The sequence below is a fragment of the Protopterus annectens genome, chromosome 3.part0 (assembly GCF_019279795.1).
Source record: "Protopterus annectens isolate FY-2018-M chromosome 3.part0, PAN1.0, whole genome shotgun sequence".
NCBI lineage: Eukaryota > Metazoa > Chordata > Ceratodontiformes > Protopteridae > Protopterus > Protopterus annectens.
This window is the reverse complement of record NC_056731.1, coordinates 1,944,066,645-1,944,086,647: the sequence shown is the minus strand read 5'-3', so window position 1 is coordinate 1,944,086,647 and position 20,003 is coordinate 1,944,066,645. Positions and strand designations below refer to the sequence as shown.

The 20,003-nt window shown below is 42.6% G+C and overlaps 1 protein-coding gene across 1 annotated transcript in view; it reads right to left on the bottom strand.

Moving 5' to 3' along the window:
* The window catches only part of DHX30 (DExH-box helicase 30), a 1,694,732-nt gene that overhangs the window by 1,204,374 nt on the left and 470,355 nt on the right, over nt 1–20,003 (bottom strand). The window contains exon 11 of the mRNA XM_044066068.1: nt 14,726–14,798. Coding sequence (XP_043922003.1) covers nt 14,726–14,798 — 73 coding nt within the window. The remainder of the gene's footprint in view (nt 1–14,725; nt 14,799–20,003) is intronic.

The window sequence follows — 20,003 nt, the reverse complement described above, 5'->3', positions numbered from 1 at the left end:
TGTGTAGGTTCAGCTGGTCTTGTGTCCATAGGCCTTGTATACACTTGTCCACCATGTGTGCCCCCCAGCCTAGGTCTCAGGCATCCGTGGTGATAGTCTGGCTTGGGCGAGGTTTGCGGAAAGGCAGTCCTCTGTTCAACTGACAGGCCTGAGCCCACCACAGGAATTCTTGTTTCAGGCATGGAATTATTGGAATCTGGGCTTCTAGACTGTGCTTGTGTTGAGACCATATATTCCTTAGGTACCATTGCAACTTCCTCATATGCAGCCTGGCATGTGGAATCAGTATTATGCAGGATGCCATGTAACCCAGGGCTTGCAGGACTTTCCTTGCTGTAAGCTGGTTCTGTGTTGTTAATGCCATGAAATAGAGTGGTAGTTGCTTTTGCTTTTCTGCTGTGAGAAATGCCATCTGATTTGAAGTGTCCAGTTCTGCACCCAAGAATGTTATCCTTTGGGATGGTACCAGCCTTGACTTTTTCATGTTGACTGTGTATCCCAGGGCTTGCAGTAGTTATATAACCTTTTCCAAATCTTTTGTTAATTTGGCCTTGTTGTCCGCTTGTATTAGGCAGTCGTCCATGTATGGATAAATCTGAATTCCCTGAAGCCTGCAATGAGCAATTACTGATGCCAGGCATTTCGTGAATACTCTGGGCGCAGTAGATAAGCCAAAGAGCAATGCTGAGAATTGATAATGCTCTGATCCTGCAAGAAATCTGAGGTATCTTCTGCAATCTGGTCGTATAGGGACATGCAGGTATGCCTCCTTGAGATCTAGAGTCACCAGCCAAGACTCCCTGCCCAGCATGGGAAGAAGTTGCTGTAGGGTCAGCATTTTGAATTTTGGAACAATGAGATATGTATTCAGAGCGGACAGGTCGAGAATAGGCCTCCATTGGTTTTCTTTCCTTGGTACCAGGAAAAGTCTGGAGTAAAATCCTTGTCCTTGTTCCATAGGCGGTACCTTTTCTATAGCTCTCATCCTTAGTAAGTGGTTGATTTGTCCTAGAGCGTTTGTTTTTTGGTTGGGTGGTAGGTTTGGCATTCCTCTCTTTTTTGGTAGAGTGTGGAAGTGAAACCTGTAGCCTTTGTCTATTGTCTGTAAAATCCATTTCTCTCCTGTAATGTAATGCCAGTTTACGGAAAATAAGGCTAGCTTTCCGCCTAAGGGTGCTTCCAGTTGTTCCCTGGTAGGCGGTATCAGAGTCAAGTCATTGTGTCTGTCCTGTGGAAGTGGTAGTGGCTGGATCTGTGGCAGTACTTCTCTGGTTGTTAGGCTGCCACTGACGTCCCCTGTAGGCACCTCTGGATTGACCTCTGCCTCTTGGGCGCCTATTTCTGCCTCTCTGTGCTCTGGAGGTGTCTGGAAAGGACCAATTCTTCGAAGGCCAATTTCTACTAAACCTCGGAGGCTGGACCTGTAAGAAATCCTTGACTGTTTGGACAGATTTTGCTTTTTCTTCCACCTTCTTTAGCACTTGCTGTGCAGGGGAGCCAAACAAACTTTGTTTCTCCATGGGAGCATCTAGGAGTTTTGACTTTACATGGTCTGGTAAGGATTGCTCTTTTAACCATGCATGCCTTCTGATCACTGTGCCAGTCATAGCTAATCTAAAGGAAGCCTCCAGTGCATCATAGCCGCATTTTAAGGAATGATTACTGACCTGCTGAATGTTATGTACCAAATCCTGAAGGGACTTACGGTCTATAGGTTCAGGAGAGGACAGTTTTTTATTTAGCTGGTCTAACAAAAATTCCTGATACTGAATCATGTGGAATTGACAGTTTAAGGCCCTAGCCGAAAGAGTAGCAGAAGTATAAACTTTTTTACCCCATCTCTCTAATGTTCTAGATTCTCTTTCAGAGGGGAGGGGTTTTTTAGCAGAGGCAGCTGCTACAGCTTTGGGGCCCTGTGAAATGGTTTCAGGATCTGCAATAGGAGCCTTATACAAGTGAAAGTGTGTGTCCGGGACCCTGTAATATCTGTCGGGCTTAGCAGGGGCCGGGGGAAGAGAGTCAGGGGCAGTACAGGCATCATTAAATGCATCATCCACAACTGTTAGTACTGGAGGAATGGCTAAAGGCCTATGCTGTGGTAAATGTAAAATGGTCCTTAGCCTTTTCCTTGAAGGCCCTGCCATTGAAATTGCTCTCTCATAGCATGTAAGGTTTCCCCAAAAGAAAATTCCTCAGGAGGAGAGGCAGAAGGAATGGAGTCTTCTGCATCAGAATCCTCATAAGGAGAATAAGGGCCTTCTGGAGGATTTGAATTTTCTGAATCATCCGAGGAATAGTCTGTAGAAACTGGATCCGGGGGCTCTGCTCTAGGCCTCTTCTCTGGAGGGGGTTGAGAGGCCCTGTCTGGGTGAGGTTGGGATCCCCTGATCAAAGAAATGAGATCCTCAGCCAGGCTGAGCATTTGGGAACTAGAGGTAGGCCTGTGTGAGGGGGTTTAAGCAGGCAAGGCCTTAGAAGATTTAGCTGCTTTAGCCCTAGAAAAAGCCTTGATAGACATAGATGCAGGGGGCCTAGCAGCTCCATGTGCAGGAGAAGATATGTCTAAAGGAATAGTATCGGATAAATCCTGGGTGCCTGCTACAGTAGGAGAAATTTCAGTAGCAGATTCAGCCATGCCGTGTGAGGCCTCGGCTGTCGGAGGCAGGCTTTCGGCCAAAGGAAGAACCGAGGACTCTGTTTCAGCCGAAACCGAGACACTCGCGGTTGGCTTAACCGTGGTTTCGGCCGAAACCGCGGACAGCGAGTGTCGGTCCTTTTCCTTACGCTTTTTAGCCAATTGTGAAGTCGGAGTCTCCGACGGCATTTTGTAAGCAAAAGTGGGACCAAAAAACTCCTCTGCAAACTCCGACCGACGTCTAAGTGTCCGTCGGTTGAAGGAAGCACAGGCTAGACAAGCTGATACTTCGTGGTCTGGGCCTAAGCAAGGAAGGCAGTAAGAGTGGAAATCCTTATGAGGTATTTGTTTCCTACAAGTTAAACAATTATTTACTTTTTCTGACATCGGCTGAGGCAAGAAAGAGTCCCCAACGGGGTACTTAGCTTTTTAGAAGTCTTCGGTAGTAGAAATCTCTGGATCTGACCGACCGGCACTTGCGAACAGCTTCTGCTTCGGGCACCGCGCGGCAAGAAAGTCTGAGGAAAATGGTGTCGGCTGATGCTTTTATACCCAATTCACAGCAGCTATGACGTCGGGTGAAGTGCGACATCAGCCGAGGCCAGACCCAGACTTTGGAATCCGGCCGACCGAAGGGCTGCCTGAGGCAGAACAACCCATATGTTAGGACTGCAGATGCATCCTTGAAGGACATCTTTACAATACAAAAAATAAAAAGACAGAGGAAAAGTAGAAAAGATTAGTAATGGAGAAGTTAAAGAAATAAAAACTGAGGGTATGAAGTACCTGCGAAAAAGTATTCAGTGTAGAAAATCTAACTCAGAAATCACCACGACAGAATACAGCAATGGATAGCCAACTTAAGAGGAAGCCAGTGGAATGGGAAGCAATTGGTCTGGTGCCATACGAAGATATTTTGGAGCTTTCCACAGGAAACCAGTATAAATGTTCACTTGAAGCCGGACAGCAAGGGAAAGAACAGGAATCTGTGAAAACTCTAACACAGTCAATGTTGAGGAGTGAGAGACCAGTGAGTTCCCATATGACAGAAAAATGCATGGTACAGGATGAAACTGAAGAGAATGTGCCACGGGAAGATGCTATAGAACGTTCTATAGAATGCCCGCAGGAAATGGAAAATAAAAAAAATGTGCCTTCAGTTTAGAAGAAAATGAGCTAAGAGAAGATCTGCTTGATTTAATAGAGATAAACATATTGAAATCAATGAAAGAAACAGACAACAGAAGGTTAACAAAACCCAAAAAGTCAGAAGTTTGATAAAACAAATGAACACAGTAATTAGGACTGTCCATAGAGATCCAGGCGATATAACAGAAATAAGCAAGATATACTACTGTGCAGCCAAATTAATAACTGAAAGTTTTACCACAAGAAAACAGGGTAGTGAGGGAAAAGAAAGGGAAAAATAGAATACTACCATGGAAATATCAAATACAGAAAACTATGAAGCAATTAAGACAAGAAGTGTCACTGTTAGAAGAATACAGACGAGGGAACAGGTCACGAAAATACTAAGAAAGACAGACATAATAAAAGCAATGTGTAGTATTAGAACAGACCAGGATCTATCATGCACTATCGCAAATACCAGGTTAAAAATCTCAGCACAGGTGGAAAAACTTAGAGGATTGCAGATAAATATAAAGGAAAAGTACAAAATAAGCATGTTACTGATGACAAAAAAGTTTTACAGAGAACTGGGAAATGAGGTAAAAAGAACTGAAAGACCACCAAAAAAATAAAGAAAGAGATGCATTCTGGAGAGGTATTTATGAAGATCCTGTGGAGCATAAAGATGCTAAATGGTAGAAGTAGTAAAAGAAAGAATAAGAAGTTTAAAGGTACAGGATATGAAATGGGATGAAGTCATATCTAGAGAGATTGAAACAAAGTTAAGAAAAGCCTCTAATTGGAAAACTCCAGGCCCAGATGCAGTACACAACTTCTGGTTAAAAGTATTGACATCTTTGCACAAAATGTTTAGCTACAAGTAAGCACTATTTATACACCCTGAACAGACACCAACATGGCTAACAGGAAAAACAATGGTCCTACTTAAGAGTGAACTAGCAAGGTACCCTAAAAACTAGAGATCAATAACTTGCATTCTGACAACGTATAAACTATACACTGGAATTGATGCCAACAGAGTTTATAGTAATTTAGAAGAAAAAATCAATTATGACAGTAGAATAAAAGGGCAAAAAAAGAAAGTCATATGGAACAAAGAATCATTTGTTGTTAAAGTCATAGTGCAGAACTGTAAAAAGGGGAGAATCCAGGTATGGTATGGACTATCTACAAAAAGGCATTTGATAGTATTTCCACATTCATGGATAAAAAAGTGCTTAAAAATGCATAAGATGCACCTTACACTAATAGACTATATTACATTGACCATGAAACAGTGGCAGACCACTTGCAATTAAGCCATGATAAAGGACAAATTATTAGCCCATGGATAAATATTCAAGGGGGGATATTCCAGAGTGACTCTCTATCACTGCTGCTATTCTGCCTTGCTCTTAACCCTTAAGCTGTCAACTTAACAGCTTAGGCCATGATAATTAATTTGGTTCCTAGAAAATAAAATGTAGAGACTTCTAATCTTCTCTTTGTCGATGAATTAAAACTGCGCAGCTCATCACATGAGGAACTGAAAGTACAACTGCAACTTGTCAAAACTTTTCAGATGATATAAGAATGCCATCTAGTCTTGATAAATGTGCAAAATCAACCTTTAAAGCAGGAAAACTGCTGAACCAAGAAAACATCAGTTTGGGACAAGAATGTGATATAAAAACTTGAACAAGAGAGAGTGTATACCTGTTTGGGAACTGCAGGATCAACAATAAAGCATGAACAAATACGGATAAAACTTAGTAAGGAATACTTAAGACTTGAATTAATCCTCAAAACAGCATTAACAACTAGGAACAAAATCCAAGCTACACACCAATTTGTTCTTCCTGTACTAACTTACAGTTTTGGAGTGACTGAATGGCCCCAAAACATGGTGGATAGATTATACAGGAAAAGCAGGATGCTTAATGTCCACCAAATGATTTATAAAAAATCAGTGAATACCAAGATTATATATGCCTCATTCCAAAGGAGGGATGGACCTTCTTGAAAGTGAGTACACTTATAGATCTGCAGTTGTGGGACACCACACATCTGCTGACCTCACAAGACCCAAACATAGTGAAAGTTCTGAAACATGAGCAGAATAAATCTAAAATGACTTCTCTGCTTAATCTAGCAGAAGCATATTGGCGTCAAGTAGGAATGGAAATCAACCACAAGATAAAAATCATGCAGCAACTTAATGTGCCAGAAAACAAAAGAAACAATATAAGGTGAAGGACCAGATGAGAAGACAAGAAATGTGGAAAATGCATATAGTTGCAAGTATAGAAAACTTCTGGAAGAACCTCCTACTGATCAGGAACAAACGCAGAATGGTTAAGGACAGACAAATTCAAACCAAAAGATGAAAGGTTAACATTGGTGGCCCAAGATAGTGGGCTACATACATGCTGGTTTACAAAGTCCATTGAACATGTGGGAGAAACAGACAAATGTAGGTTTTGCAAAACCGAATTGGAAACAGTTGCATACCTCATTACTGGTTGTGACATACTAATGCCAAAAGGACTGTACACTGAAAGGCATAATAATGTGGCAAGACTGTTGTACTGGGGATTATGCAAACATTATCGTACTGAATTGACTGAAAAACATTTGAAACAGGAGCCACAAAGCATCATAGAAAATGATGAAGTTTACATCACATGGGATCACCCATTACCAACAGTTCAAAAGATAGATGCCAGAAAACCAGAAATAGTGGTACATGAAAAGAAGACAAAAGTAGTATTGATCATTGAAATTGCCACACCCAGTGACTACAGTGTCTCGTGTACAGAGAAACACACAGTCATAAAATAACAGTATCTGCAAGCATAAACAAGGGAAATGTGGAAGAAAGATACCCAGTAGTAGGAACAACAGATCTTATAAAAAAGAATCTGCACTTGTTTTTAGATAAGTTACCAATACATGTAACCCTGTACGAATTGCAGGAGTCATTATTACTGGGCACACTGTAGGTGCTGCAAAGAGCACTTTTGGCTGACATCAAAGACTGAAACAATATTACTTTCATCAACTTTAATCGTACTTTGACTTAGGAATGGGGTCCATTCATGTCATGGTATTAGAAACTCAAGACATGGAGAAAATAAAAAAGGCAGACCTGAAAGCCAATTGTAGACAATGGCATCCCTCAGTGACTATATCTCTGGATCAAGGCAAAGTAGCTGCTGCACTGGTGTTGAGGTGGTAAGTGAAAAAGGCTGCAGCACAGCTGGCCCCAGTGATCAACTATCATGGCCTCTACTGCAGAGTAAGGTACCATTCATGTGGCAGAAGATCAGACCTGCTCAGTTTGTCTGACAAGACAGTGGAACTCCATGGTATGAGCACTGCAACAAGAAAGCATTATGACATTGCCCACTGCCACACACTCATGACTTCCAGGCAAAACAGAACGGATTTCCCCTTGCTTGTTGCTGTACCAGACTACCACCATGGTGTCCACCCGGATGGAAATCACACCCTTGGAGAAAGTCCTGAAAGGCCTGCAATGTTAGGAGGACCTCATCTCCAAAACACTGATGTAAAGACGGACCTCATTCATGAACAACATGCAATTCAAAATGCCCCCACCCCACTCCAGAAGAGAGTCATCTGTGATCACAGTGTTCATCATGGGTAGAACGCTGAAAGGCGGACCCCATGAGACAAGAGGGAAGGTCAATGACCACAGAAGGTGACAGCTGCATATTGATGCGAGTCATCCTGGAAAGTAGAGAGACTGATGTAACAATGACCAGTAAACAAAAAAGGTCCACTGCAGCACTCATGTAATATCTTGCCCATGGAACCAGTGTAATCAATGTATCCATTAATCCCAACAGAGAAAAAATTAGATTTGTTGGGGAACTGAAGGATGAGAGAACTTTGGAGGACTGGCTAGACAGAACTCTTGATTAAGGGAGCTGCTATTTAGGATGTTGTGTCCACGTGGTATGCTAATAATTCTATTGCCTGAGTACGTGTCAGCAGTTTTTTCTTCAAATTCACTGCAATCTTTAAGTGGTGAGAGAATTTTAGCAAGAAGTCCCAGCAGTGAATTAGTAGATCTCTGGTGAGAGTGGTTAGCAGCTAGTTATTTAGATAAGGGAACACCCAGAAACCTTGCCATCACTGCCATGCAGTTGTTGAACACCCTGGGGGCTATGGTGAGACCCAAGTGCAGTGCTCTAAAATCAGAAACAATTGGCCCCCAGCAAAAAGCAGAGAAACCTTCTAGATTGCTATGATATCTTTGCAGCAAGTATCCCGATGATCTACTGAGCACATCCAGTCATCCTTCCTCAGAAAGGGTAGAAAGTACAGTTGTGTACACTTACCATAAATGTAGATGTTAGATTGCATTCACTGTTGCAGTCATCACACTTGGGTTATCCTGCCAGGGGTAGCCCTCAGTCAGCCCGAATACCAGAGGCTTAGTATTTATGCATCGGTTGCTGTTGTTCCAGGACTGACATCAGGTCATCAGTGGTATAAAAACAGGCAGCCAACGTCGTTACATCAGTTTTTCTTGCCCCAAATGTCAGGAGCCCCAAATAGGGAGCTAAGTTATGGTGGAAAAACACCATCAGTAAAAAGTAAATACCAATAACCTTGTAAGGAGTGAGGAAGAGAGAGACAGACAAGGGGGCTGGAGGGTGGGAAACCAGGACTGCAACAGTGAATACCCTCGAACATCTACATTTATACTAAGTGTACACAACTGTACTATATTCTTCGTGTTTCATTGTTGCAGTCATCACACTTGGGTTGATTCCCAAAGCTGAAAAATGGGTGCAGGCAGTCAAGAAGAGTTGGGACTGGCTAGTATGCCCTGCAGGACTGCAGTTGCAAAGCCCGCCTTGGATTTGGAAAAGATAGGCAGGTGGTAATGCTTGGTGAAGGTATGAACAAAACTCAAGTTGCAGCTTCCAGAATGTCTCTGTTAGGGACTCCTTTGAGAAAGGCTGTAGAGGTTGAAGTTGTCCTAGTGGAATGTGTTTTCCATGGTGTTTGTAACAGAAATGTATACAGTGTGCTATCCATTTGGAGTTGGTTTGCTTTGATATGGCCTTGCCCTCTGCCCCTGGTGCAAAGCTGACTAGTAATTGGTCAAATTTCCTAAAGGGCTTAGTCCTATCAAGGCAGAATCTGAGCTGTCTGTGCACATCTAGAGTGCAAGATCCTTTCCCCCCTTATTCTGATGATTAGGGGAAAAAGTGGGCAAATGGACATATTGGCTGAGAGCCCTGGACACCACTTTAGGCAGTAAAGTTGGGTTAGTCCTGAGGGAGACCGTGTCAGCATGAAAAATGATGAAGGGTTCCACAGCCATAAGTGCTTGTAGCTCTGACACTCTTCTGGCTGAAGTAATGTCCAGAAGCAAGGCGGTTTTCCAAGAGAGGAACTTAAACTCTGCTGACGCTGCAGGCTCAAAGGGGGGTATAGTGTGAGCTTTTCCAACACAAAGTTAAGGTCCCAAGCAGGGGTAGGGGTTCTTCTTGGTGGCCTTAAGTTGTTAGCCCCCTCTCAGGAACTGTTTGATGAGAGGGTGTGAGAAGAGGGGTGTCTCAGTGCTGTAATGAGCAGCGATGGCACAGGCATGGATCTTAATGGAAGAGAAGGATAGGCCCCTGTGGAGTAGGTCTGCCAGGTAATCTAGGATGAGAGGTAAGGAGGGCTGAGCTGGGTCCGCTCCTTTAGTCTGGATCCAGGAACAATACCTTTTCCATTTGTCAGCATTGGATTTATTAGTACTGGGTCATCTGACTTAAGTATGACATCCAGTACCCGCTTGCTTAGGCAGGCCACTGGAGGAGAAGTCAAGGAAAAAGCCAGCCTGCAAGGTTCAGGGTCTGCAATTGCAGATGCAAGAACTGTCCCTCCTGCTGAGTCAGGAGAGTTGGGATATGGAGGAGGTGCCATGGAGGTAACGATGACAGGCTGCGCAGTAGTGGGTACCAGTGTTGGCATGCCCAGTCTGGGGCAATCAGGACTGCCCTTGGTCTTTCCTCCCTAATCTAGAGTAATACTCTTGTAAGAAGAGGTAGAGGGGAAAAGGACATATTAAGAGGTTTGCCCACTGGAAGGATAGGGAATCCACTTTCCAGGCCTTGCTGTGAGATTCCCTGGTGCAGAACTTGCTGAGCTGGTGGTTGTACGGGGAGGCAAATAGGTCCACCTTCAGAGTTCCCCATTCCTGGGTCACAAGGTTGAAGGTATTGTGGTTTAATTGCCACTCATGTGGGTCTAAGAGATTTCTGCTCAAGTTGTCTGCCAGAGAGTTTTGTTTGCCTGGCCGGAATTGAGCTTGAAGGTAAATATGCATGGCTGAGGCAGTGTTCCAGAGGTTCATGGCTAGCCTGCAGAATGGGTTAACAGTGGGTTCCCCCTGCTTGATTATGTACCACATCACTGTGGTGTTGTTGGTTTTGATTAGTAGAGGCCCCGGAGAGAGTAGGGATCTGAAAACTGTCAGTGTGTGCAGAATAGCTAGCCTCTCTTTTTGGCTGATGTGCAGATGAATTTGATTTGGGCTCCAGTGACCCTGAATGCACCTGCCGTCCAGATGTGCACCCCAGGCATAGTATGATGGGTCTGTGGTTAGGGTCTGGGTGGTGTGGGGTTGTGTAAAGGGAAGCCCCTTGGCTGCATGCTTCTCCCCACCAAAGGAACTCTTTCCTTAGACAAGGTATCATAGGTAGGATAGTTTCCAGGACCTGAGAATGTTGACACCAAAAACTTTTTAAGTACCATTGCAGTTTATACATAGACAGTCTAGCATACAGAATTAGTTGAATGCAGGAGGCCATGAGCACTAGAGCTTGCAGGATTTTCCTTATGGATAACTGGGTTCTGGTGGCCATTTGAGAGAAGTAGTCTGTCACCTAGGTTTCTTTTTCTGGAGTAAGGAATTCCATCTGGGATGCTGTATCAAAGTTTGTTCCCCGGTCTCATGGAATGATATTCAGAAGTATGGTGGAGCTAAATGACGCAAGACATAGATTCAATCTGTAATGTGACAAAGGTAAGGACTGCAGACCAAGTAGCCACAGCACAAATCTCATCAATGGGAACTCTAGTAAAGAAAGATGTGGAGTAGCAGTAGCCACAGCTATGGCTGAATAAGCCTTTGGTTTGTCAGATAAACATACTCATTTTGAAAAACAAAGGAAATACAGTTGGAGAGCCACCTGGATTCAGTCACTTTATAAACTTCTTGCCCCAATTCAGTCTTTGAAAAAGAAAAAAAAAAGCTGGTCTGATTTTCTGATATCCTTTGTGCAATCTAAATAAAACCTGAGTTATTGAACATCCATCAAATTATAGTATATTCCCTTTTGTTTGAAAATTTTGAAAAGAACACTTGCAGATTGCTTGTCTGATTAAGAATCACTTAAACCACTTTTGGTAGAAAATGAAGATTAGTTCAAAAAGATGTGCTATCCTCAGAAATCCTCCCAGCTGAACGTAATTGCTACTAGAAAACTATTTTTCAAGTAAGGAAGCCCTAGATAATGCTGAAACATGATAGTAATGACCCACAGAGGAACTGGATCCCTAATTTAAGGTCTTCGGAGAAAGGTTCCCTTCAAAAAGGCTCTGCAAATTTTCAAGGAAGCAATGGAAGTTTGACTTTGGTCCAAGTGGAAAACAGAAATGGCTGCTAACTGCACTTTGATGGCTAAGAAACTAATATTTTTTTGAAACAATTCCACTAAAATCTAAAATGGAAAGTAAAGCTGAAAAGTTGTTCAAACCTTTCAAAGAAACCCATAATTTGAATCTTTTCCATTTGACAAGGTAAACCTTCCTAGTGGTTTTTTGTGAAGATGACAAAATATGAATGAATAGAGACATCTCCAGCTCCAATCCAACTTGGCTCCAAGACAGAAAACTGTGCCCAGTGTCCTCAGCCAAAGCACCCAAGGGCAAGGATTGTCCCTGAAAACGTCAAAGTCAACTCGGACCCCCAAGCCTCAGCTCCAAAACTTTGGCTCCGAAACTAATCCTGATCAGACATGGCCAGAGTCCGTTGGGTGAGGAAAACAGTAAAATTTAAAGTTGATAGCACTAGTCAGCTCCAATACCGGTGTCACTTGGGGTAACTCAGAATCATAGGTGTTGGATCCAAAAGTCGAAATGTCACAGAAGAAACTAAGGTCAGAGCAGCAGGAACCATACCCAGAGCCTCCATAAGTGCCAGGAGGATCCTTGACTGGATCTGGTTCTGTAGGAATTTCCACATAGTCAATGCTGGCTTTAACAGACTCTTCAAAGATCGGAAGGACCTGAATGACAAAGTCACTGATGGTGGGACAAGGTGAATTTCTGGGTCCATCTTGTAAAAAAAAAAATGTGATTGGAACCTAGGGCTAGCAAGCTCACAGGAGAAGTGGAATAGATCCGTACTTCTGAGAGTTTAGTGCCTGGTTATATACACCTGACTGATCCAGACACTCTTCCTCTACTTTTCTTCAAGCTTTCCTGCTCTCTTTCTCCATAATCCTCTATTTCTCAGTCTCTTCAATCGCAATCACTGCCAGATTTCTTTGAGAAGGGGAGGAGGTTCTTAAACAACTTATCTCAATGACCAGGAAGTGCCCTGGCCCCTAAAGCAGGCAGACGGCTGACACTCAACTTCTAGGTGAAATACATCTAAGCAACAGAAAGGGAATTAGGGTCTTGGGGCAGGATTTTCTACCTGCAAGATATAATTTTTTTTAAACTCTGTGGTCAAATCTGTCATATTAAAAAAAAATAGCCGTAACAACTATCACCAGAGAGAAAATGTTGTCCCAGAAGGAAAGGATCTAACTACAACAAGAAACCATCAATGACTATGCTCTAATACAATAAAAGCTATTCAAAGCTAGACGAGCCTTTTTTTTGGTAGGGATGGCATGAAAAAAACAATTCCTTTAGAAAGGGATAAAGATTAAGAAATGTCACTGATGTACTCTAACCATATGGAAAGAAGTAGAGAAATAGTTAAATATCTAGCAGAAAAATCCTAAAACAGGTAAACATTTACCCAACCACAGGATACAGAGCCCTCTAATCACATCTTTATTCAAGTGGCAAACAAAATATAAAATATATATATATATATACATATACACACACACGTGCATGTATATACACACACACACACACACACACACACACACACACACCATACAAATATATAACATGAGAATTTTGGTAGAAAATAAACCATTTCAAAACTGTAGTCCTGCTCTTGTATGCAACACCTGCAGCCCTGCAAAGCCCTTAAGCTGCTCACTTTGCCATTCATTTCCTAGCAAAGTGATATAGAGTGTTTTGACAGATGCTCTGTAAACATCTGTAACAACTTTACTGCCTTAGTGTGATATCAGAAGTAAAAACATATCTTAAAAGTGGTATCTCATGCCATTGTTTCAAATGTACCAAAAGCTATTTAAAAGTGCAGACTTCTTCCAGTTTTTGTCCCAGTTAGGGGTCGCCACAGTGGATCACCTGTCTGCTCATGATTGGCAGTGGAGTTTTTACGGTGTCGAGTTGCTAGCCCGGCGCCCAACCTTCCACAGAAGGCACACACACACACACACACACACACACACACACACACACACACACACACACACCTAGGGCCAATTTAGACTGCCCAATCCACCTATAGCATGTGTCTCTGGGATGTGGGAGGAAACCGGAGCACCTGGTGGAAACCTACAAGACCACAAGGAGGACATGCAGACTCCGCACAGAAGGCACCTCAGCCGAGGATCGAACCAGAGAATCTCTTGCTGGGAGATGGCAATGCTAACCGCTACACCACTGTGGCCGCCTATTTAAAAGTGCAGACTGACATTCACATATTTAAAAGGATGGTAGTTCATTGTCTTTAGCAGGTAAACAAACACAAGGTGTAAACACAAGTTTAAATATCCAGGAGTCTGCATTTATTTGTGTTTTTGCTCCATACATCCCCTTCTTTCTATCTGGCTGCTTCAGTACATTACCCATTGGAAGGCAGCCTCCCTTGCCTGGAAGGATTTGCCTCAAGTAGCCTTTCATTTTTTTGGCTGGCACTAAAAGGCCACAGCTAGAAGAATGGTGAGCAATCATTTCCCTCTGGCTGTTTTTCCAGCCTGCCACGCTCCCTGTCCTTTAGCAGTGAGTGCAATGATGCAACATAGGTTGCGAACTTCCACAAATACAGGACAGTTGTGGTACATATGCACTGCTTCGTAAGCTAAAGTCCTGTCTTCTTGGTCTGTGTGAGACAGAAATTTTTTTTTCAAAGACATTACATAAAACAAAAAAAAAAAAACAGCTGAAAATTATACATTGCAAAAAAAAAAAAAAAAATCAGCAGCACTAAGTCAGATGTAACAAAAATATGATACAAAAAGAACAATGAGAAAAAGCAAATAAAACACTATATATAAAACTCTGGAGAGCGCCCTTTGTCAATTCACAGCAGTAATAAGTAGAAGACATAGGCAACTATACCGGGGGACAGAGATTAGGATTAATCAGTATAAATGGGGAAGAGGTGATAGGAAGAGGTTAAGTAAAGATGTGGAAGTGATGATGAGTACAGAATCTGAACAGATTGGGGTAGAGAAAAGTAGACAAAAATAACGTCCAACCAAATATGTATTAAGGAATAGGCAATTAGGCAAGTTATCAGAGGATCAGCTGTAGTCTAAAGGATAGATTACCAGGGCAAATGACAAGGTTGCAGTCTTACTTGTCTAGCTCATTCTAAGCTCTTGTGGAAAAAAAAAAAAAAATAGAGGAGGGAAACAGGGAAAATATGCACAAAATGTCTGCTTCATGCAGAATTATGTAAGAGCTTTACATGTATTAAGACAGCAAAATGGAACTCTGCAACCATTATTTCAGCATCTTACCTTCCCAACACCCTGTTCCAACTGCACATACCTGGATCTCCATGAGCATTAATATGCAAGATGACATCAGCAACCAAGTCAAGGTCCGGTGTGGCATCATCCCTCTAATAATAAGATACAGGGAAAAAAAATCATTAACTAAGAATACACAAAGTACATCAAAAACTTTTTACAGGACAGCAAGTACTGAATAATCAGTGCACTAGACAGCCCAGTTTGGAGGGGGGAACTTTAGGGTCCTTAAAAAAAAGGATCACATGGAAGTAAGGATGCTAAAATGCATAGAGTATGAAAGAACTGTTTACAGAAGAAACAACATTTTGCTCAATTTCGCATCTACTGCAAGATGTATCAAACAGGAATGAAACAGAACGTTTTTTAAAATATTTTCTGAAATGTGTTAATTCAGCTCATTACCTTTATTTCTCTTTATGTTACAGTGCCCACATACACACAGAAATATTGTGTGGTGGACAGAACTATATTTTTATCTGTTTACCTAGAAAGTCCAAACTGTCAAAAACATGGGTGTTTATATGCTCTCTAACATTTTAAAGCATTTTCCCACCTGCTGATCCAAGCATGTAGTGTATCCTTCACTAATGGACTTCCAATGAACATGTCAAGGTTATGATCACATTACAGACTAGTGTAGTGTACAACACGTTAACTGCTGCTGGCCTAATATTCCACAGTCAACATTATTTATGCTAGTGCAGCACGGTAATTCTATGCAAATATCCTGGCTTTCCTCAGAAGGCATGTGATTGCTGGTTTCTTTCTATAGGTTAGTGGTAATCACAGCAATGTCCTCAGCTGGATGTAGCAAAGCACAGTTTGTTGTGCCTGGCTGCCCAATTCCAAATTTCTCACTTTAGAAAACACATTTCTTCCAAAGTTGTAGCTTTTCTGACAAAGCAGCCGGTCCAGAAATGACAGAATTCAAGAAAGTATGGGACATAAATTAAGTAACTTTTACAAGGGGTGGGGATAATCAATATGTTAGTTAACTAGGATTAGAAACTTATCTATTAAGTAGAGAAATTGTCAGCCTAAGTGAACCAAGCATTACATTGCTTAGCTTTGTGATTCTCTCACTACTAGTTTTCATAATACCTGCATTTGTGATTCTCTACTAGCTCCCAAAACACTGTCCATCAACCTCACTAAACCCACAGGCAAACAAAATCACTGCAAAAAAATATGTAAGGCAGTGCAGGAACAGATACTTTCAAAATAATATTGAATCACAAATGCAGCCACAAAGCAATGCTACATACATAATTACAATCGAGCAACATATCACACCTCTTCTTCTTTCGGCTGATCCTGTTAGGGGTCGCCACAGCAGATCAACTGTTTCCATTTCTTTCTGTGCTCTGCATCTTGCTCTGTCACACTAACCACCTGCATGTCCTCTCTCACCACATCCATAAACCTTATCTTAGGCCTTCCTCTTTTCCTGTTACCTGGCAGCTTCATTCTTAGCATCTTTTTCCCAATATACTCTGCATCCCTCCTCAGCACATGTCCAAACCAATGTAATCTTGCCTTTCTGGCTTTGTCTCCAAACCTTCCAACATGGGCTGGCTCTCTAATATACTTATTCCTAATCCTGTCCATTTTTGTCACACCCAGTGCAAATCATAACATCTTCAACGCTGCCACGTCAAGCTCTGACTCCTGCCTTTTTGTCAATGCCACTGTCTCTAACCCATATAACATAGCTGGTCTTACTACCCTCTTGTATACCTTCCCTTTCACTCTTGCTGGTACTCGTCTGTCACAAATCACTCCTGACACTCTTCTCCACCCACTCCATCCTGCCTGTACTCTCTTCTTCACCTCTCTTCCACACTCACCAATACTCTGAACTGTTGATCCCAAGTATTTAAACTCATCCACCTTCGCCACCTCTACTCCCTGCATCCTCACCATTCTTATATCCTCCCTCTCATTCACACACACATATTCTGTCTTAATCCTGCTGACCTTCATTCCTCTTCTCTCTAGAGCATATCTCCACCTCTCCTGGGTCTCCTGCACCTGTTCCCTACTCTCACTACAGATCACAATGTCATCTGCAAACATCGTAGTCCACAGGGACTCCTGTCTGATCTCGTCTGTCAACCTGCCCATCACCATTACAAAGAAGAAAGGGCTCAGAGCTGAACCTTGATGTAATCTCACCTTCACCTTAAAAGCATCTGTCACTCCCACCGCTGTCACACTACCCTCGCACATATCCTTTACCACTCTTACATACTTCTCTGATGCTCCCGATTTCCTCATATAATAGCACAACTCCTCTCTAGGCACCCTGTCATATGCTTTCTCTAAAACCACAAAGACACAATGCAACTCCTTCTGACATTCTCTATACTTCTCCATCAACACTCTCAAAGCAAACATTACATCTGTAGTGCTCTTTCCTGGCATGAAACCATACTGCTGATCACTAATCATCACCTCCCTTCTTAACCTAGCTTCCACTACTCTTTCCCATAACTTCATGCTGTGACTGATCAATTTAATCCCTCTGTAGTTACTACAGCTCTGCACATCACCCTTATTCTTAAAAATCGGTACCAAAACACTTTCTCCATTCCTCCGGCATCCTCTCACTTTCCAAGATTTCATTAAACAATCTAGTTAAAAACTCCACTGCCATTTCACCTAAACGCCTCCACGCTTCCACAGGTATGTCATCTGGATCAACAGCCTTTCCGTTCTTCATCCTCTTCAAAGTTATCCTTACTTCCTCCTTGCTAATCCACTGCACTTCATGATTCACTATCTGTACATCATCCAACCTTCTCTCCCTCTCATTCTCTTCATTCATCAGCCCCTCAAAGTAATCTTTCCATCTGCTCAACACACTCTCCTCACTTGTGAGTATGTTGCCCTCATTATCCTTTATCACCCTTACCTGCTGCACATACATACTAGCTCTGTCACTTTGTCTAGCCAACCGGTACAGGTCCTTTTCTCCCTCAGTGTCCAACCTTTTATACAACTCGTCATACGTCTTATCCTTAAGCCTTCGCCACCTCTCTCTGCCATGCACCTCATCTCCTTATGCTCGTCTACTTTCTTCATCTCTCTGACAATCCCACTTCTTCGCCAACCTCTCTGTATACTCTCCTGTACTACTTCATTCCACCACCAGGTCTGCTTGTCCTCCTTCCTCTTTCCAGATGTCACACCAAGCACCTTTCCAGCCATCTCTCTTACTTGCTCTGCTGTAGTTACCCAGCTATTCAGTAACTCTTTGCTGCCACCCAGTGCCTGTCTTAACTCTTCCCTGAACATTACCTCACAATTACCATTTTTCTATTTCCACCATTTGATCCCTGGTGCTACCCTCACACTCCTCCTCCTCTTCCTGATCACCAATGTCATCCCACAAACCACCATCCTATGCTGCCTAACTACACTTTCCCCTGCCACCACTTTAGTCTCCAATCTCCTTCAGACTGGCCCTTCTACACAAGATATAATCCACCTGTGTGCATCTTCCTCCACTCTTGTATGTCACCCTATGCTCCTCCCTCTTGTTAAAATCAGACACTCTTTTCACCTCCAAAACACTCTTAGCATACTGTTCCTTCAGGATAATGCCTACGCCATTTCTCCATCCATCCACACCATAATAAAACAATTTGAACCCACCTTCGATACACCTAGCCTTGCTCCCCTTCCATGTGGTCTCTTGTACACACAATAAACCAACCTTCCTTCGGTCCAACATATCAGCTAGCTCTCTCCCTATACCAGTCATACTGCCAACATTCAAAGTTCCGACCCTCACTATCACAGTCCTAGCCTTTACCTGCCTTCGGCCATGCCTTCCACCTCTTCTCCTCCTTCGGCCAACAGTAGCCCAATTTTCACCAGCATCCTGTTGGCCAACAGAACTGGTGGTGGTCATTGTTAACTCGGGCCTCGACCGATCCGGTATGTATTATGTGTACTTTTGTCTGCATGTATGATTTGGCAAAATTTTATGCTGGATGCCCTTCCTGACGCAACCCTCCCCATTTATCCAGGCTTGGGACCGGCACAAAGAAATGCACTGGCTTGTGCATCCCCACATATCACACCAATAATGAATATTTTGGAAAGGCAAGGACCACTGCTCCTATCAATTTAACTAGTACGCAACACACACCTGCCCCTCCCACAAAGGGGTACATTCACCTCAATTATACGACGACTGGCCAGTAACATCGTAAAACAAGCACGCTGATTGGCCAGCCCAACCAGCGTGCCCATTGAGAATATACAATGGAAAAAGGTCCAGTCACCCGGACTTTTTTCCGTTGATATATTCTTGAATTTTAAGAATTAAAAAAAGAAAAAAAAAAAAAAATGTATCAACGGAGAATTTCTTTTCTACGTTGCTTACTTTCCCGAGCTCTGATATACTGGGTATGCATGGGAACGCAATTTCCAAACGCATGCGCAGTACATCAGCAATGGCAAAGCTGAGCTGTCCAGCGGCAGAAGGACAGTACGGCACCGTTATACAAGGACATTATTTAAGAAAAGTAAGTATTATTTTCTTAAATAATCTCACTGAATAATAGCAATAACCCACGCCTGGGTGTGGATAATGCTGGATTTACCCACGGTTGTCTTTGTTTGGTCACTCAGGCTTCGCCCTCGTGACCAAACCACACCAACCATGGGTAAATCCAGCATTGCTCACACCCAGGCATGGGTTATTGCTTAATTAACCTGGTTACCAGTCCTATCATCCTGACTTGCCTGCCTAATTGGTTCATAACTCCCCACATGCCCACCGTTCTTTCCAAGTACAGTCACTCATGTTCTAACAGTGAAGCGGTATCTACCCTACACCGCTGCAGTCTCTTCAGTCAGTAACTGCTTTTGCAAAGCATTCTTTTCACTGAACTTTAGTGGAAGTTAAGCACTTAATCCCACTTACCCTCAGAACTGCCATCTTTGCTAAAGCTGTTGACAAAAGTGGCAATGGTGTAATATTCTAGGTAGATATAACTTCTCTGCATAGATTCTGCTTAATATCAGGATGAGTTACAACTGCCTCTAAACTGTATTTAAAGCCAGCACCCATTAACATCCCCTAATGCTTACCTAAACACATTTTGCCATTACATAAACATGTTGGAAGCTTATTTCAGTCTATATACTGTTACATGTCCTGCAAAACATCTGTTTGGAAAAGTAAATGAAACTGTGACTTTAATGTCCGTGTGTTTTTACATGGATGTATTACAGACCTGCATGGAGAGTGCACTTAAGTGTAATGTCATATTTCGGAAGAC